Source organism: Lingula anatina, chromosome 1 (assembly GCF_051362555.1).
Source record: "Lingula anatina isolate TDL-2025a chromosome 1, LinAna3.0, whole genome shotgun sequence".
Taxonomy (NCBI): Eukaryota; Metazoa; Brachiopoda; class Lingulata; order Lingulida; family Lingulidae; genus Lingula; species Lingula anatina.
The window spans coordinates 20,244,083-20,261,612 of record NC_141767.1 but is presented as its reverse complement, the minus strand read 5'-3'; the positions used below and the strand labels follow the sequence as shown (position 1 = coordinate 20,261,612).

Sequence of the window (17,530 nt, the reverse complement as noted above, 5' to 3'; positions counted from 1 at the left end):
CCTATATTATACTTGTATATCATTATTTTAATTTGTAAATTTTATTCGCACTCCATTTAATGTATAACTTAAACCTTTTTGTTGCCATGTTTTAATAAACTTATTTACTTATTTACTATAAAAGAATGTTTTGAAACGGCCCACACCTGCCTTCCCAGCTACTGAAGCTGACGTTGCCTTATACATAGCCCATTTGTTCCAGAAAAATCTAGCTCCCAGTACCATTGGTTCTGAAATGTCCAAATTAGGATACTTTCACAAGTTATCAGGTCACCCCGACCCTACAAACTCATTTCTAATTAAGACCATGTTATCAGGAGCCCATAAACTAAAGCCCTCCCTCCAGCATTTCTAATACAGTAACTACAGCTAGAGCACTATTTAGAGCTATGTATCTGACAACATTACAAGGTTTGCTTTCTGACAGTGAAATTACAGCACGAGCATCAACCATCACCAACTCTATTTCTTTACCTATTTAAAGGGGCAGAACTGTCCATCACATACTACAAACTAATCAATATAAAACCTCTTTTCTATTTTCATTGATCTTCAAATGGGTCCACTTTTGGAGTGTCTGCATTAGAACAATATCTCCCAATTGGGTGTGTCAGTCCTGGTCCACTTTTTTGTACTACTCCCATTTATTGCAACACATTTAATTATAACAATTTAGCCAGGGGCCATAAATATTAGATACAAGGGGCACAGTTTCAGGTTCAGAGCAGCTTCCTAGCAGCGCCAAATAACATCTCCGGTACTTGCATTTGTCAGCTTGGAGGTGGAACTCCTATGACTTTAACGACTATACATCTGTATCCCAGCTTCATGGTCACACAACATTACTGGACCTTGTGATAGTGCTTGATCATTTTAATGTTAAAACACTTGTGATTTTTTGAAGGACTATTAAACTTGGATAAGTATTTGGCCTAGCATTGCAGGTCTAGCGTTATATAAATGAAAACATTTGTCATCTGTATATATCCTTCTGTTGCATGGCCTAGCAGATGCATGTCACATAGTTCTTCTCCATCCATATAGTCCGAGATGTGTTTTACTTATACAATATCTTTTAGATATATCCGATTCGGAAAACTCTTTAAGTATCTATTCCTAGTAAAATAAGGCATCATCAATTTGCATTTGCAACTCTGTTCAATGTCACCAGAATTCATGACCTCATTATAGGGTAGACAGGAAATTTGATAAAATATTGATGTTTTATTAATAAAAATACAACACATTAGATTGTTTTAAGAACATTTATTTTTGGAAAAGCTTAATATTCATTTAGTATAGCATATACATCAGTGACATTTAACTTATATCACAGCTGTTTTGTCTACATTAATTTTCATTTTTTGTAGTTATCGGGGTTTTTAGACAGTGCATGTAAAATCAAATTTCATGATTTAAAATAAAAAAGATATCATGTAAAGAAGTAGCACAGTTGTTTAATTTTCAAGTATCTTGATCATATTTTAAATGTTTTAGTCTAGTTTGTAATTAACAAAAGAATCCGTAAGACATGATACAGTTAGACTGAGCTGCTGTTGATTTTATTCCTGTGAGTGGGAAATAAAGTTAGGTAAAACTGAATGAAGAAACATTTGACTGGTTGAAAAATAAAGAAATCCTCTAACAGTGCCAGGCCTACAAGCAAGAGCCATTGGTTGATATTCTTCTCCTCCAGAGCCATGCCGTAAACAGCAGTGAAGAAATATGACACTGCAACTGAGCAGAGCAAGAACATGAACACGATGTATTTCACCCAGTTTGGAAGGAGCTTTCTGAATTCCCCTTTCACCATCATCTCTAAATGCAGTAGTTCTTCATCACTTGATCTGTTGGGGTCATGGTTGTTGAGGTCATCCATGTGATGGCCTTCTTCTGGAAGGAGTTGTAATGTTTATTAACAAAAATAACTTCTGATTTTTATCCAAAATGAACAAGCAGCTAACTTTTATTGCCTCAAATCTACCTCTTTTCACTGCAAAAAGCCCGAGCTTACAAGCACAACCTAGAGACAATTTTAGTCCTTTAAAATAAGGAGATTACATAATAACTCTTCTCAGAAACCAGCTTTTTACTTTTGTAAAATATTATTCAATCAAAATTAAAGAAGGGACAAAATCATTATCCTCATTCAAGAAATTTTCATCTGGCATGATGGTTTCAGGTATCAAAATCTTACATAAAGATAAGGTACAAAACACTGCGATAACACATCAACACTGACCTTCATCAAAATCAACTTGCACTACTACATCATTCACATCAGCTTGGCATGGAGGGGCAACGCTGCTTGCAGAGATAAACTCTGCATTTCTCCATACATCCTTAGAATCATTCAGTGTTGCTCTTCTTCCAAAACTTTGTTTGTTATCAGTGGTGCTGCTATCCAAGTTGACACAGTTATGCACTGCTTCCATGATTTCTGCATTTTCTTTTGCATCCTCCAATGATGGTTCAACATGGTCAGATGACATGCACAGCACCACTGAATCACATGATGGAGATACAGTGACTATCTGAAAATTAAATATACGTTAATTAGTACTTTTCTTGTAAACAACTGTACTGAAAGAAATGAAGGAACTGAAACTTTCTAAAAAATAAATGAAAAAATTAATAAATCTAGCCAACTTAGATAAATCCATCCAAGCAAGTCTTTAAGCCAATTTTTGTCATGAAATCAATATCAAATTATATGATAACAAAAATAAATACATAACAGTAAAAAGAGAGAAAAAAAGAGTAAAATGATTTGGCAATGTTATATTTTTTTCTAGAATTATTCTGCATATAGCTCAAGAAAAGTACACTTCTTTCAGTACCTTTACTGAAGAGACTATTTGACTTTGAGAGGCTGTTACTACAGTTGTCACAGGAACCTTTGCTGGAGTCTCTTCCTTTGTGAATTCATTGCCCTCAATCGTCTGAGGCAGAACACCATTCTTAAACTTCTCCTCATCACTGCCATTACTAAAAATTAAAAATCTTTAAGTATTTCTGAACACTTTTTATGTAACGTTTACCACAAAATCAAATAATAATAATAACAATAATAATTTTTTAAAAATTAGAAGTCAATTATTTATTTCAGTCCTTCATATTCTGTAAAACAATTTCCACTTTATCCCAAACACGAGGATTGAATTTTGTTGTAAAAGGAGCATTTTTCCCACAGAAATTTCTTCAACTTTAGGATAACACTTATTGAAACTCACCTGTCACTACAGAATGTTGAAACACCTTCCTCAGAAATGCTACCCTCCTTAACAGCAACATGTTCCTCACCCTGTCCAGTGGTTAATACTGGTACTACGTGAACACCTGCTGATACCACTCCCTCTGATGACTCCCTCTCTTCATTGCTACAGTCAGAGGTGTTATCATCATTGTTGTTGTTTTTGTTGTAGAATACACTAACTGCTTCAGTATCTGATTTTGATCTGCAAGAAGAAATTACAACAGTACAAATTTGTAATAATTTACAGAAAATGACAGAATTGATTAATGGCATTATAAAGTTTCACTGATATAAGAAAACAATATCTGGCAAATAAATTCTAATTAAAAAGCATTTTGTTTTTCATACCTTTGTGGTACCATGTGTTCTTGTCCTCTTGCTTCATCTTGGGTCATTCCAAAGGCATTCAAATTGCTTATTCTGGAAGTGTGTGAAAATATTAAGTCATTAAGGAAGTCAAGTGTGAATGTGCTGGTGAGGCTTTTTTCTGTATCTCTCTAGGAAGCAGGAAAACATGCACATTTTAAAGAAATGCAATCTTTTACTAACCAATATTTTGGGAGTAAAAATGTTCACAATCAGAGCCCCAAACTGTCAAAATTTATGCAGGAGATATAGATGAAACTGAAGCTCATAAGCTGTTAATAAAGTATGAATTACCTCATGTTGCAGAGTGACTTGGACTCATACAGCCCATGTTTTTCATCCTCAGGTGAAAGCTGATTCCTAACATGTAGAGAACTGGCGAACGGTCTATCATCAAGTCTAATGTGCCTTGTAAGATGATCTTCACCTGAGCATTTGCCTCTTACACAATTCTCTGCAGCATTGGTTGTAGCAGCTATAATAAATATTGATGATTGAAACTTCATAAATTATATCATTCCATCATTCAATATCTTTAAAACGTAATATTTCTTGTGATAAATACGATTCTTTCAACAACTTCCTAAGTTAGATAAATGACAATCTTGAAGAACAAAACTGTATTTTTACCACAATTTCAAATCTCTACCTTTTTTTCCCTGTCCTTTGTTCTTCACAACCCCATCACATGTTGTCTGCCGCATCTGACTTGCCATATCTGGACTGCGACTGCCCATTGTCTCCAAACACACACTTCGGCACAATTCCTTGGATCTAATGTTGCCCAGGATAAGTTCACACATGCAGTTTGCAAAGCAGATGATACCATTCACCATAAATGTGTAGAAAAACACATTTGCTGTCAGCTGTACTTCATGTTGACTACTGAGTGACAGCAGAGCCGTTTCTACGAGAATGTTGCCAAGCAGGAAGTTGCCAACAGCTGATAACAAGAGCACAAGCATCAGTGGTCTTGATAAAACTTTCATGTGCTCTCGCCCGCCACCAAGCGCAGGATAGATCCAACGGTGGTACTGATGGAAAACACTCACAGTGGTACTCCACATCCAGCTATAACAAACAATGTGTTCAACTTGCATTTAAAATTGTGTACACAAAAATACATTTATTTTGCATTATTTTTCATTTCACAATACAGATGAAAGTGAACGTCACAACTATCAAAATACGGAGATTAAATAACAACATATATCAATAAAAACCCAAATCAAGTATTGCCCAATTTAGCACCGACCCAGTCTACTCGCCTACCTAAAAACACTATCAGTGGTAGTTAGTGTGAAAGTGTGATGTTCTTGCACACCATCATGCTTTGTTTTCAGCCATTTCTTGCAGTCAAACCACCATTCCCTGTCAGCTACAGGGTCTGAAACAATCATGGAGTCTAAATACCTAAAAGTAATGGAAAAATTATCTTTAAAAAAAGTATGACCAAATTAATTGCACACGTATGCTAAAAAATAAGTGAAAAAGTAAAAATCAAACAGCTGAGCTCTTTGCTACAAATTCAAAAATGTTTTTGTATTTATATCAATCATTGTGAATATCAATATGAACATTAATTTCTCATTTGCCATTGTAAAAAAAAAAGTACCACAATGCCAATTCAATAAAGAATATAAAAACATCAAAAGAAATCAATAAACATAATTCTGTTACTTTTTATCCTAGGCTAAAATGTGCACTTACCATTTTCCTTTAACACCAGTGCCTTGTTGAGTTGTACAGATACTAGTCAGCTCTCCAAGTGGAGCTACAAAAAGGAAACAAATTTAATAACTCATGTTTTTTATACATGGAAGTAATATACTTTGAATGTGTCAGTGTTCCACTGTTTTTGTGTCATTCTACAATACTTTCCATCTATTAAATATTTGGCAACTCCCAATCAATATAGGGTTTTATTTTTTTCTTTTTTGTAAGTGATATATAGAAACAAACAGTGTAAGGGAGGTTTATTACAAAGACAACAGTGTTGAGGAATGGCCCTTTTTAAAACTTCCTTTTTTGTGAAAAGATATGTACCTTTGGTATATAAAATGAACATGCTCTCACTTCCACGTGTGAAAACCTTCTGTCTACTTCCATGTGCCGACAGTGAATACTGTGGTGAGGCAGAGTTGTTAGAAAATAGCTGTATCTTGACTTTACTGTTGGTTCCAGCATCTACAATTGTATAAAAAATAATGAATACTCAACATGAAACTAATTATATTTCTAATAGCAATTAAATTCATTCTCTTTGTAAATTAAAAACAAATGACAGGTAATATTAAAAAAATTCCATACTATAGCAACTAGGTATTTTTTGAAACCCCAATACAGTAAGGCATTTGCATTTTAAGCCAACTGCTTTTTTAAATGAAATATCTTATCTAAAAATATGTTAATATGATAAGTCACTGTGCTCCAACATACTTCTCCTAAACCCAGTCTTCACTGTCAAAATGTAGGCATAAACATCATCAGCCAGATGAGGAATCCCGACAATCTTGGACTAGAATAATAATAATAATAATAATAATAAACCTCAATTTATTAAAAATCATTGTCATTGTTGGCAAACTATTTGTACATAAAATACCCAAATCAAAATGAAGTGATAACCTTTTTGATACATTTTCCTTAATGATGAATGAAAGAAGTCTAAATATGTTTCCAAGATAAATATTTGGATTTTAACATCCTAAACAAAGTCAAATGGCATCACCTGACATGATGAACTTCCATGAATTGTATTGATGATGTAAGTTTTCATTTACAACATATGGTTTATATGTTGCAGTTGTAGATTACATACAAGCCACATGTTGATCATAAAGTTTAAGACATGATAATGACCATGTGTCTGTATGGACAGACACGCAGACAACCCAATTCCAGTCACATAATATAAGAAAATCTTATAATACTATACATATAGTGTCTAATACCTTTCTTGTCCTGCCAGTTGTAAGTGCAAGGAAGCAACCCAGAAAGAGTGCAAAGACTACAGCCAGTAAGCAGTAAATGTAACTAGCGCCATGAGACATAAAGGTAGGTGGAGGAATATGGAGGTTAGAAGTAAGCAACCTACTATCAACTCCAAATCCTAACTTAAGAGGAATAGTAACTAAAAATCAGAAAGATAGAAATAAAGGTGAAGAAAAAATAGACAAAGAAAAAAAAAAGGAAAATGAAGATAATTTTAAAAAGACTGCTTATTGTTCTAAACAAATGGGTAAGTATTGTAACTTCCATGTAAACTAAATGGCACATTTTAAAAAACAAATTAGAAAGTTGATTACATGAGGGGTTAATTGCTTTGCTTGGAGCATGTCATTTGATCATGGTTAATCAATAAAGAAATGGTGTTATCATTTTGAACTTTTTTTTGTCCTTTGTTAATCACCACTTACTTCTAGGTTTCACTGGTGGCAATGTGACTTCCTCCACTACAGGTATTTCAGTTGTACTGGGAATCCTGGTTCTTTTCCAGATATCAAATGGGTTTGCATTTGGTACAGCAAACCTTTTTACTCTTTTCCTTTTAGTGCCACTGTCAATCCTTGCATTATCCTCCGTGATCCACTGAGAAAAGCGCTGTGCACTTGTTTTTATCAAGCCAGTAACATTCTTAACAAAAGAACTAACGCCTCCTACCAGTCTGTGGAACTCTACTTTAAAGGCACCCAATATCTCATCAAGAGTCATATCTTCCCCTTGTGGTTTTTGTAATGTTGGGTCATAGGAAATGGTTGAAGTACTTATACCAAATCCAGTGGGTTTTACTTGGTTGTTTATAACATAAGGAGATGTTGTTTTCATACCAATCCCTGAAATAATGCATAATTATCTAAATTCAATCATCCACATCAAATGTTTGCTTTTAAAGCTAGTATTTGCAAATTCCAAAATGTAACATATCAGAAACCGTTTTTTGCTAAATGACATTGACATTTCATTATCTTTTTTTTTTTCTTACATTTTTTATTTCATTTTTATCATTTTGACATATCCATTTTTAATATATTTTCTCTTTTAATACATGAAACAAACCTCTCAATAGTTTTATTTATATAACTGACACAGATCAAACAATGTGGTCTTACCTTCATGTTTCACTGATGAACTTGTCATTTCCTCAGTCATACCAATAGATGTGCCAGTTTTGCTGGCAATATTAATTGTACTTCTTGCATCCACCGTAGTAACTGAGGGCACTATGAAACCCTTCAATGCTGTCTTTTTAGTACCCACCAACGTGTTAGAACCTCCAAATATCCCCACATGATATAATAGTTGAACCTTTGTTTTCATCCAAACAGTGACATTCTTGACCAAAGTATTAATGTTTCCTGCTAGTTGGTAGATTCTGTCCAGAAAAGAAGTCTTGGCAACATGAGGATCTGCTTTTTGCTGAGCTGTGGCTGTGCCAGTTATGGGAAGAAGCAAGTCTAAACTTCTTGTTGAAGTACTCATACCCAATACTGGGTGATCTACATGGGGAAGCAACGTGGGCATACCAATGCCTAAAATACATTATTTACATTATTCGTTCAAAAATACACCATTTACTTTGCTGGAACAAATTCATTCATATTTTTCTAATATCAGCATGGAAGAAAGTTCCAGTCTGTATAAACAGAGGAGTGACCTTGGTTTGGCTCATTGAAGTTACATGAACTATTAGGATTAATAAATTTAAAAAAATATAGCTACTACCAGTTAAAATTTTACGCAAATACGAACAAAATTATTGTAGATGACCACAAAAGTTCGTGTTAAGTATCATTCCAATCTAAAATTCTCGTTTACGGTCTCTCTTAGTGACAAAACATCATATATTTACTTAAAATTTCAATATAACACGTAAAAGTTACCTGGCTGCATACCCAGCACCAAAATAACAAATGTCAACACACAGCTGACTCTGGTGCGCTTCATTAGTGCGGTCTTCATTTTACAATTTAGATCTTCTTGTTGTTCTGTGTGATCCACATTATTCAGAATAAACAAAAGAGATAATAAACCTGTCTTTGTATTATTTCAATCGCAGTAAATATCAAATCGAACAGAGAAGAAATCGCCATCCACCATTCCTTTCCCTGTTGATTCGTCTACCTATATTATGACGTCACGATCTTAGCGACACTGGATGTGCTGGGTTGAGACGGATGAGACATTTTAACTTGAAAACATTGTTAAACCGTTTTTATTTTACTATTATCTTAGAACTTATGCAGGATCCAAGCATATTTAAACACAGTCTGTGACATATCGTAACACTGACCAGTTTAAATCAGAATCTCCATACATAACTGCCACCTGGCGACAATAATATTATATATATATATATATATATATATATATATATATATATATATATATATATATATATATATATATATATATATATATATATATATATATTTTGGTGGTGTTGGGGGGGGGGAGTCCATGTATTTCACGTGAATTTATTGTGGATCTTCCGATTTTTATTTTGATCCACTTATAACAGGCCCGTAGCCAGCAATTTCAAAGGGGGGGTTCTTTTTCTGAAAATGTGGACCTTTTACCATATAATCCCCATGTACCTAGGTCAAATTTTACCCAGAGTGGACCTTTTTCCAGCAAAAAGGGGGGTTCTTTCGAACCCCCCGAACCCCCCCCCCCCCCCCCCCCCCTGGCTACGGGCCTGTATAAACATATCACAAAGAATCCACAAACGTTTTCCACAAAAAATGAAAAAGTACAAGCTAGTATAGATTCAAAGAATCGAAGTATAAACGAGAAAAATAGTAATCTTTTAGACCAGTACTCTAGTTTTATTAAGGAGGATAAACCGTCTATTTTGTTATCTCATTGTGATGACCCGTTGACATGATTTTCATCAAGTAATAAAGATAGAGGTACGTGTTACATACAGCAGGGAATTATATCGGATATAATTCCCTGAGGCCTGACGTACGTAACCTAAAACATACTTATTAATATATCCAGATGAATTGGCGGATGTCATAACAGGGTACTAGTAAATGAAAAGAACTTATTTTTATTTATCTCATTAATGTTTTAGGTTTATTTTGATATTTTCTATGCGATCCGGGGCATAACTAAACGTCGGAAGGTTGAAAAGTTGGAAGTGGAGTCGTACAACATGCATGAATACCCAGCGAAAACGAGGCCTCTATATGGATATTGGGTCCAAAGTTCATCACGGTTAAGATGGCGTCGTTGTGGAAGGCTGCAGTGCCGGTAGGCTTAAATTCGCCTGCCAGATTTAGTAAGTAATAACGTGTGTGTCAGCAACTCTGTTAGGCTCTAAAAAGTCTTTACTTCTTTTGATTACCGGTGCATTCTTTACATACATGTTTAACCATGAGACTGCCTTATAATTTGAATATTGCACCCAGTTGTCACTAAGTTGTCAAGTTTCCACCTTCACAGGCGTGTGTTTGATTCACGTACACAATGTTAGGTGTTATATTTGGTCTTTATAGGTAGTTATTATCTTACATCCTCACGTACGAAAAGTTGTATTATACATGTGGTACACATTTTGCAAGGGTGTGACAATAAATTCAGCGGAGAAGTACTGGACGTTCAACTTGCAATTTTCTAATTTAAATAATTACCCCAATTAATTGTTTAATTATGCATATTACTTACGTTAAGTTTGACAAATGATATAACAGTTTCATATATATGTGCTATGCTTATCATTGTTTAGATGCTGGAACTGTAAGATGCTTAAGCACATCTTTCCAACTTCAGCAAAAGGCAAAACCAGCTGGAGGAACAGGTAATGGATTATGATATTTAGATAGTTTATTGTATGTTATTTGTGGATAATGCTGCAAACCCTTTCCTATGTCAGCATTTTGATTTTTAGAACATAAGAAAATAATTAAGTGGACCTGCTTTATTTGTTATTTCATAGCACTGTTTTAAGGGATCTGCAGATCTATAGGAAGATGTTGTCACTAAAATATTCCATTGCATTACAATGTAGTTGTTACAATGTAACAAATTTAGAATAGAGTATAATTATGATTTAGGCTTACGACAAAGGCTAATAAAGTACCAATATATTTCAATTGAAAGATACATAACGGTTAAATTATATGTAAAATACTAGTGATGACTTTGATACAAATTTATAGATAAGTTATAAATGAATAATTTTCTTGACCCTTCTGTACTGTACCCATTGGTCACCATGTAGGTTAATGTCTCATTTCATTGACATAGATGTTAAAAAAGTGTGGACAGGGGATTTCATTGTTAAAGACATTTTATCTTTGGATTTTGTCTGGTAACAAGAATGGTGTATAGTTACACTAATAATCCAGTCGTTTGATAGTAGGAATTGAAAGGTTAATTATATTTTCTCATTATGAGAAATAAAATGATTGATTGAGACTTAATTGTAAAATATTTTAGATGTAGGAATTTCAGTTCCTATGAATTTTCCAGGGAAAAGAGATTTAAGCCGTGGTCTACGGAATGTGGTGTTGGTGGATGGAGTAAGGACCCCTTTCCTTAAGTCTGGCACAGACTACAAAAATATGATGCCTCATGATTTGCAGAGAAAAGCTATACAGTAAGTGAATTTAGGGCTAATTTTCTCTGCTAATGATAAACCTGTTTTCTATAGTATTGTGTGTTTATTTTTGTCTTTTTGGTAGAAATAGAAAACCCAAAAGTGCTACTCAAATTTTGTGAAATTTTCAGGATGGACAGTTATTAAGAAGGAAAAGAGGTATTTTTGTTTAGCTCTAAGTGTTTGTTTCCTAATCAATTCTCCATGAGTAATATTTTATGTAATATATGTACTTCAGTTGAATTTCGTTCATCAAGCCATTACAAATATGTACATTTTGGTCACTATACCTAATATTATAGCAGATAAGAACTGTAGTTAAAAGTCGAAGAAACTTTCTTCCTTGTGAAAAAAAAAAAGTGAATACAGGAATAGTTTGTTTGACTGCTTTAACAACAATAAAATTGTTTGAATTTTATCATTTTATAAGTTTTAAGTTACTATGAGCAATAGATCCAATGCTTGGTAGCTTCTTCATTTCCAAGTCTTAATTTGCACTGGACTTCATCAGCACGTTTGATTGAAGCTAACTGTGCAAACTAAAACATGTGTTTGGTTGTCCAGGTTGTTCTGTAGAAGACCATATGGACAAAATAAATAGACCTGTGATTGGTGTGGTATACTTTTAAATTGATGCCACTAAAGTTGAGTGGACACAAGCATACATGAAATTTGGAAATGAAGAAGCTGGGTCATGACGGTTATGGAACACAGGCTGCATTAACCAAGCTCATTTTTAATTTACCTGTATCTTTTCCAGGTCTCTCCTAGAACATACACAAATACCCAAAGGTAGGTGTCATTTAATATATAAACTTTTTCCAGATGTGAAACCATAGTCATGGCATCCTGTTCCCATATGACCTATTGATTTGGGACATTTCCAGACTTGGTTCACCATTTATGGTTGTTTCTAACAGTTATGTAGTTGAGTCTTAAAGAACTAGGCATTTAAGCTAGAACTTTATCATGAAAAAGCATGAGCTGTGCTGTTTTGTGCTAAAATATGTGAGAAATGTGGATGTTTGATTTTTTTTATATGAATAGAATATATTTTTCTTTTCTATATATATATTTTTATTTTTATTTTATTAATATTATTATAATTATTACTATTATATTAATTTGTAATGCATCTAATTTTCAAATTTCTGTTAAAATTACCGTGTCTTATTATTTTTGCAGAGGAAATAAATAATGTAATTGTTGGAACTGTGATTCAGGAAGTGAAGACAAGCAATATTGCCAGGGAGGTATGATAACATGCTTCCACATATGATAAACCATTAATATCTGTTTCTTTTTTAAATTGTTTCTCTTCATGAATTGTAATTTTAGTAAATAATTAGCTGTGGTAGGATAGATATAAGGTGCCAAAAGGTTTGATATATGTAATAGAATCTGATGTAGAACTGGTTCAATTTGTTAGAGGAAATTTATAGTAAAATGTGAACAAAAATAATGAACTTTTTTTATCATCAGGCTGCCCTTGGCGCTGGGATCCCACAAAGTGCCCCTGCTCACACTGTGACGCAGGCTTGTATCTCTTCAAACCAAGCCATCACATCTGGTGTGTTGAACTTCTTTTGATAATGATGAAAAATAAAGTTGATGTAAATTAGGCCGCATTCAGAGCTTTGGACAAACTAGCCAGAGGGTCAAATATGGCCAACCCACTTGAATACTTAACCATGGGGAATCTGTTTAGTGTCTATTAGCGGATTACACAGCAAGCTTTTTAGTGGGTTGCCATATTTGACCCATGGACTAGTTAGTCCACTGTTTTGAATGCGACCTTAGTCAGAGCTTATTCCTCAGCAGACAGCACCAGCCTGTAACAAGGCACAAGCTAAATATTTCTGATAATACTAAGTGTACAGGATTTAAATTGTACTACAGTTTGTCAGTATAGCATCATGTTATTCACATGCCTTTACTTTGAAACAAAAAAGTTTGAAATATCATTTTATCAGCTCTGTACACATCTAACTAAAGGAGTTCAAAGCTTTTAATGCAGAATACAAATTCAAACTTGGTATTGCTAACAATAATTCTTTCCATTCTTTTTCCCTCAAAAAAATAAAGAAATTATGATTTATGTCTTTTCAGCTTGGAACTACATAACTACTGGACACTCAGATTGTGTGGTTGCTGGAGGAGTGGACTTCATGTCTGATGCCCCCATCCGTTTCAGCCGTAAAGGCAGGGAAATTTTGATCCAGATGAGCAGGGCCAAGTCTAAGGGTGAACTGATAGGTCTAGCTTTGCAAATGATGAGTCTAAAAGCACTTACACCAGATGTAAGTAATTTTATTTCACATTAAAACTGGTTATGCTTCTTTTAGGAGATCTTTTTAAAAGTATATCCTCCAAATAACTGCAAGGATTCATATGAGGATTATTAATTTTAGAAGATGTTAAGTTATTAACTGTATCTGTAAACAACAAAGAATGCATATATAAAAGTTGACACACAGCAATTAGGAACTACAGAGTTTTCGGCAAGACCCTTTTTTATGGTAATGAACTATTTTTTTATTACCATAATATAATTCAGGATACACTTTCCTTCCCCTGCTGTTCCGTTTGTAATTTTTGTAATCTTGTCTTCTAGGCTCCATCTGTAGCAGAATTCTCTACCAATGAAGTGATGGGTCACTCAGCTGACAGACTTGCTGGTGCATTTGGTGTAAGCAGGAGAGAACAGGTGGGCAAAAAAAAAAAAAAAAAAGAATAGGATTAAACAAGAATAATAAAGAGATAAACTATGTGAAATCTTATCATAAAAACATCAGTGAAGATGTTTTGAGTCGTGTCTAATGACAGGTACACTTATTTCATTTGAATAATTTTAAGCATTGTATTTATAGATGTCTAGATCAGCTTTGTGATTTAAATTGATTTCATAACCATCTTGTGTCATTGCAGGATCCTTATCTCACATATTAAAGTTTTTTTTTTTTTAATTTTTTATTTATTAATTTTTTTAATTTATTTTACCTTTTTTTATAAATTTACCCAGGTTTGATAAGCCCACAAGTCTGGATACCACTTGCCCCTGACCAGCTAATTACTGATTGTCCCCTTGGGATTTCAAATACTTGTGTTATAAAATGGAATGCATTTTATCATTTATTTAATTTTCAGGATGAATATGCTGTAAGATCCCATAGCATGGCAGCCAAAGCTATCAAGGAGGGATTGTTGACTGATGTGATGCCTACCTCTGTGCCAGGTAGATATATATATAATTAACAATGTATAATGAGATTTAAATAAGAGAAGTAGTACATATTTGTAAGAATAAACAGTTGATTCAAAATTGTGAATTTCTTCTTAAAAATTATTCAGGGATTTGGTGCAAAAATCCATATAAAGCAGATCTTGTGAGAAAAAGGTGATTATTAGTTATAGATACTTCATCTAATGTCCGTGCATGAGTAAAGAGAGAGAGAGAGAGAGAGAGAGAGAGAGAGAGAGAAACAGCTGTTTCATATTTGAAAACCTATTGTGAATGCTTTGTATAGTAAGAGGTGCATGCTGTTACATGATGTCAAACATATTTTCTAGGGAAGGCTGATGCAGTGGTTGTGGATAATGGCGTGAGGCCCTCTAGTGTGGAAGACTTCAGCAAGCTTAAGCCAGCATTCATTAAACCCCATGGCACCATCACTGCAGCCAATGCTTCTTTTCTGGTAGGGACTATTATTCCATCTTTATCTCTCTTTTCTTTTTCAATGTTTATCTGGTCAGTAATGAGAGGATCACACAATTTTAATTTTCAATACCTAAACTTTACATATTGTCCTTACATTACAAGCTTATATATGTGCTAAAATACCTTCTTATCTCTGAATTGAAACTTTTACAAGAGTATGATTATAGTTAAGATGTTGTATCATGGAGAAAGATCTTAGAAATGTATTACTCCCATATTAAGTTGAATATATCTTTTACTACATTTGTTTAGTATACTGGAATCTTTAATAGACAGTGGCAAACAATGTGATCCCTTGTAAAATGAAAGAAAAGTTGCTAATTTCCAGTTGGTGGAGACATTGATTTTTTTTATGAGACTATACTTATCTATGCACACAAAGTTGAAAATGCACCCTGTGAATTTTATTAGCTAAAACTGCATTTAACTAATATCATATATACATTCTGTTTACCTTCAGTTTGAAATACATTTATTCAAGTTGTGATTTGATATCTATTTTCCAGACCGATGGTGCATCAGCTTGCCTGATTATGTCTGAAGAAAAAGCTCTAGCTTTGGGGTACAAACCTAAGGCATACCTCAGGGACTGGGTCTATGTAGCACAAGACCCCAAAGATCAGCTCTTACTTGGGTGGGTTTCAGCAGAAACATACTCCCCCTAGCCAATATGCTTGTAATTCGATTTAGTCTGAGTAGAGTTTTTTGATCAGTTGGTTTTGCAAAAGATGACTAAATGTCAATTAAAAAGGAAAAAATCCAAAATGAAGTAACTGATCTAAATTTTTATTTCATAACACTTGCTTGAAATTTGTTTACACTGGATTTTTTGTTTGTCATCTTTCTAAAAATACAAATTTGATGCCTTTTAAGATATAATTGACAATGACAGGTCTGCATATTTTTATTTTTTATCTAATTATTTTTTTTTTTATTGTTTAGTACATTGATTTTGTTTTTAAATGTATGGTTTTATATATTTTGATAGTTGCAACAATGCTCTTTCTTCCACTCCAGTCCAGCGTATGCAACACCCAAAGTTCTTGGAAGGAATGGTCTCACAATTCAAGATATTGACTGTTTTGAGTTCCATGAAGCTTTTGCAGTAAGTCCATAAGTCATATGATTTGGAAACTTTGAATAACTCCTTTTAATAACAATAACAGTCTCTGAATTTGACTGATATGGGTATATTTTTTCCTCTTGTGTAAATGTGATGATGCCATTTTTTTTTTTACTTTGTGGCAAAATAATTGCTTATACTGTGTATGTTTGGCAAATGATGAATGTAACAAAGTTCCAAGGTTGCAATAGAGCTCAATGGGGTTCGGGTGCATGCATCAGTGAATGAAATTGTTTTTATTTGTTTTTTTTTTCCTTTCATTCATTTTCAGGGTCAGATTTTGGCTAACTTGAGGGCTATGGATAGTGATCTCTTCTGTCAGAAATGGATGGGCAGGCAATCAAAAGTATGTTGAGGTTTCCTTTATAATTCAATCTTATTACTTTTCTAGGGAGACAAAAAATAAGTTTTAATGGGGACTGTATTTACCTGTTACAAATCTTTCTGAGAAATTCTCAAGATTTCTTACTTAATTAGTTTCTATGCCTCCTGTGCCATTTAAGATCAAAGTATGTGAAGACTGTTTTGAATACTCATCACTAGACAAAAGGATGGGAATTGTTTGCGAAAGTCAAAACAGGCTGGAAGAAAACCATCTGAAAGTTGTCAGATTAACTGTACCCTATTCTATAACCTGCCTTTTTCAGGTTGGGGCTCTCCCACTTGATAAGTTTAACCTATGGGGAGGATCGCTGTCTCTGGGTCATCCATTTGGTGCCACAGGGGTGCGATTGGTCACTACTGCAGCTAACAGACTGGCCAAAGAGGGGGGACAACTGGCTTTAGTGGCTGCTTGTGCAGCTGGTGGACAGGTGAATGAATATCATATAATAGTAATATTAGTCAATAGATAAAATTTTCAACAGAGAACAGGCATTGAGTTATGTACCTAGTCCTTTCCACAATAAATAGATTGTTAAATGGAAGAAAACAGGGAAATTATGATGTGAAAAATCCATTGAGGTATATTTGTTTTTCTTTTCAGGGCCATGGAATGATAGTAGAAGCATATCCAAAATAAAGAAAATGGTCAAAATGCACAGAGCAATCCAAGGACCATCGCAAACATTGCTATTAAAAAATGAAAGTGAATTAAGCACATTCATAACAGTATTGATGACTTTTGTATACTATTAAACAAATTAGATATTAGATAGTGCCCATTGCTGTACCTATGAAAATCACAAGGAGACTAGTTTACTTACAGATAATAATAAGCCACTGCATGTTCCTTTGACTAATGACACAGATAAGCAAAGTCCTCTCCCTTAATTTTGATATTCCTTAACCTGTGGACCAAACCATCTAAAAAAAGTGAACTTAAAACCAATTGCCTGTTTTTTGATCCATGTATATATAATATAGTAAATGGATCATTGAAGTGAACATTTGTAAATAAACTTTAAAAATATAAGAACTGTGTTGTTTATTTCTGGATTTGTACGCTTGTAAACAATATTT

The 17,530-nt window shown here is 33.8% G+C and overlaps 2 protein-coding genes across 3 annotated transcripts; one reads left to right on the top strand and one right to left on the bottom strand.

Moving 5' to 3' along the window:
- Positions 1–1,155: 1,155 nt before the first annotated feature.
- On the bottom strand, positions 1,156–8,862 carry LOC106179356 (uncharacterized). Of its 2 annotated transcripts, none has more exons than XM_087000837.1 (15): positions 8,506–8,862; positions 7,735–8,154; positions 7,042–7,458; positions 6,577–6,755; positions 6,062–6,140; positions 5,669–5,809; positions 5,333–5,396; positions 4,895–5,035; positions 4,272–4,693; positions 3,917–4,097; positions 3,605–3,676; positions 3,234–3,458; positions 2,841–2,988; positions 2,243–2,534; positions 1,156–1,890 (listed from the first exon to the last, which is right to left on the bottom strand). In XM_087000837.1, exons 1-15 carry the CDS (start codon positions 8,582–8,584, stop codon positions 1,541–1,543), a joined length of 3,210 nt encoding a protein of 1,069 aa, XP_086856963.1. In that variant the 5' UTR covers positions 8,585–8,862; the 3' UTR covers positions 1,156–1,540. The 2 variants fall into 2 exon arrangements, with proteins under 2 accessions (XP_086856963.1, XP_086856962.1); XM_087000836.1 differs by having other exon boundaries at positions 1,156–1,893; positions 8,506–8,792.
- Positions 8,863–9,735: 873 nt separating this feature from the next.
- LOC106179809 (trifunctional enzyme subunit beta, mitochondrial) lies at positions 9,736–17,486 on the top strand. Its single transcript, XM_013563580.2, has 15 exons — positions 9,736–9,908; positions 10,356–10,427; positions 11,102–11,228; positions 11,989–12,020; positions 12,414–12,481; positions 12,711–12,798; positions 13,338–13,528; positions 13,843–13,935; positions 14,376–14,463; positions 14,799–14,923; positions 15,453–15,580; positions 15,964–16,051; positions 16,341–16,415; positions 16,717–16,881; positions 17,055–17,486. Exons 1-15 carry the CDS (start codon positions 9,851–9,853, stop codon positions 17,088–17,090), a joined length of 1,434 nt encoding a protein of 477 aa, XP_013419034.1. The 5' UTR covers positions 9,736–9,850; the 3' UTR covers positions 17,091–17,486.
- Positions 17,487–17,530: the final 44 nt, after the last annotated feature.

Bases quoted from the DNA above. Each gene is read 5' to 3' on its own strand.
- LOC106179356 (XM_087000836.1), bottom strand. From the start codon at position 8,584: ATGAAGACCGCACTAATGAAGCGCACCAGAGTCAGCTGTGTGTTGACA. The intron at 6,141-6,576 runs GTATTAGACACT...TTATTATTCTAG, and splicing joins CAACTGGCAGGACAAGAAAG to TCCAAGATTGTCGGGATTCC. The intron at 5,036-5,332 runs GTAAGTGCACAT...CATTACTTTTAG, and splicing joins ACTGGTGTTAAAGGAAAATG to GTATTTAGACTCCATGATTG.
- LOC106179809 (XM_013563580.2), top strand. From the start codon at position 9,851: ATGGCGTCGTTGTGGAAGGCTGCAGTGCCGGTAGGCTTAAATTCGCCT. The intron at 12,799-13,337 runs GTGTGTTGAACT...ATGTCTTTTCAG, and splicing joins AAACCAAGCCATCACATCTG to CTTGGAACTACATAACTACT. The intron at 16,416-16,716 runs GTATGTTGAGGT...TGCCTTTTTCAG, and splicing joins GGATGGGCAGGCAATCAAAA to GTTGGGGCTCTCCCACTTGA.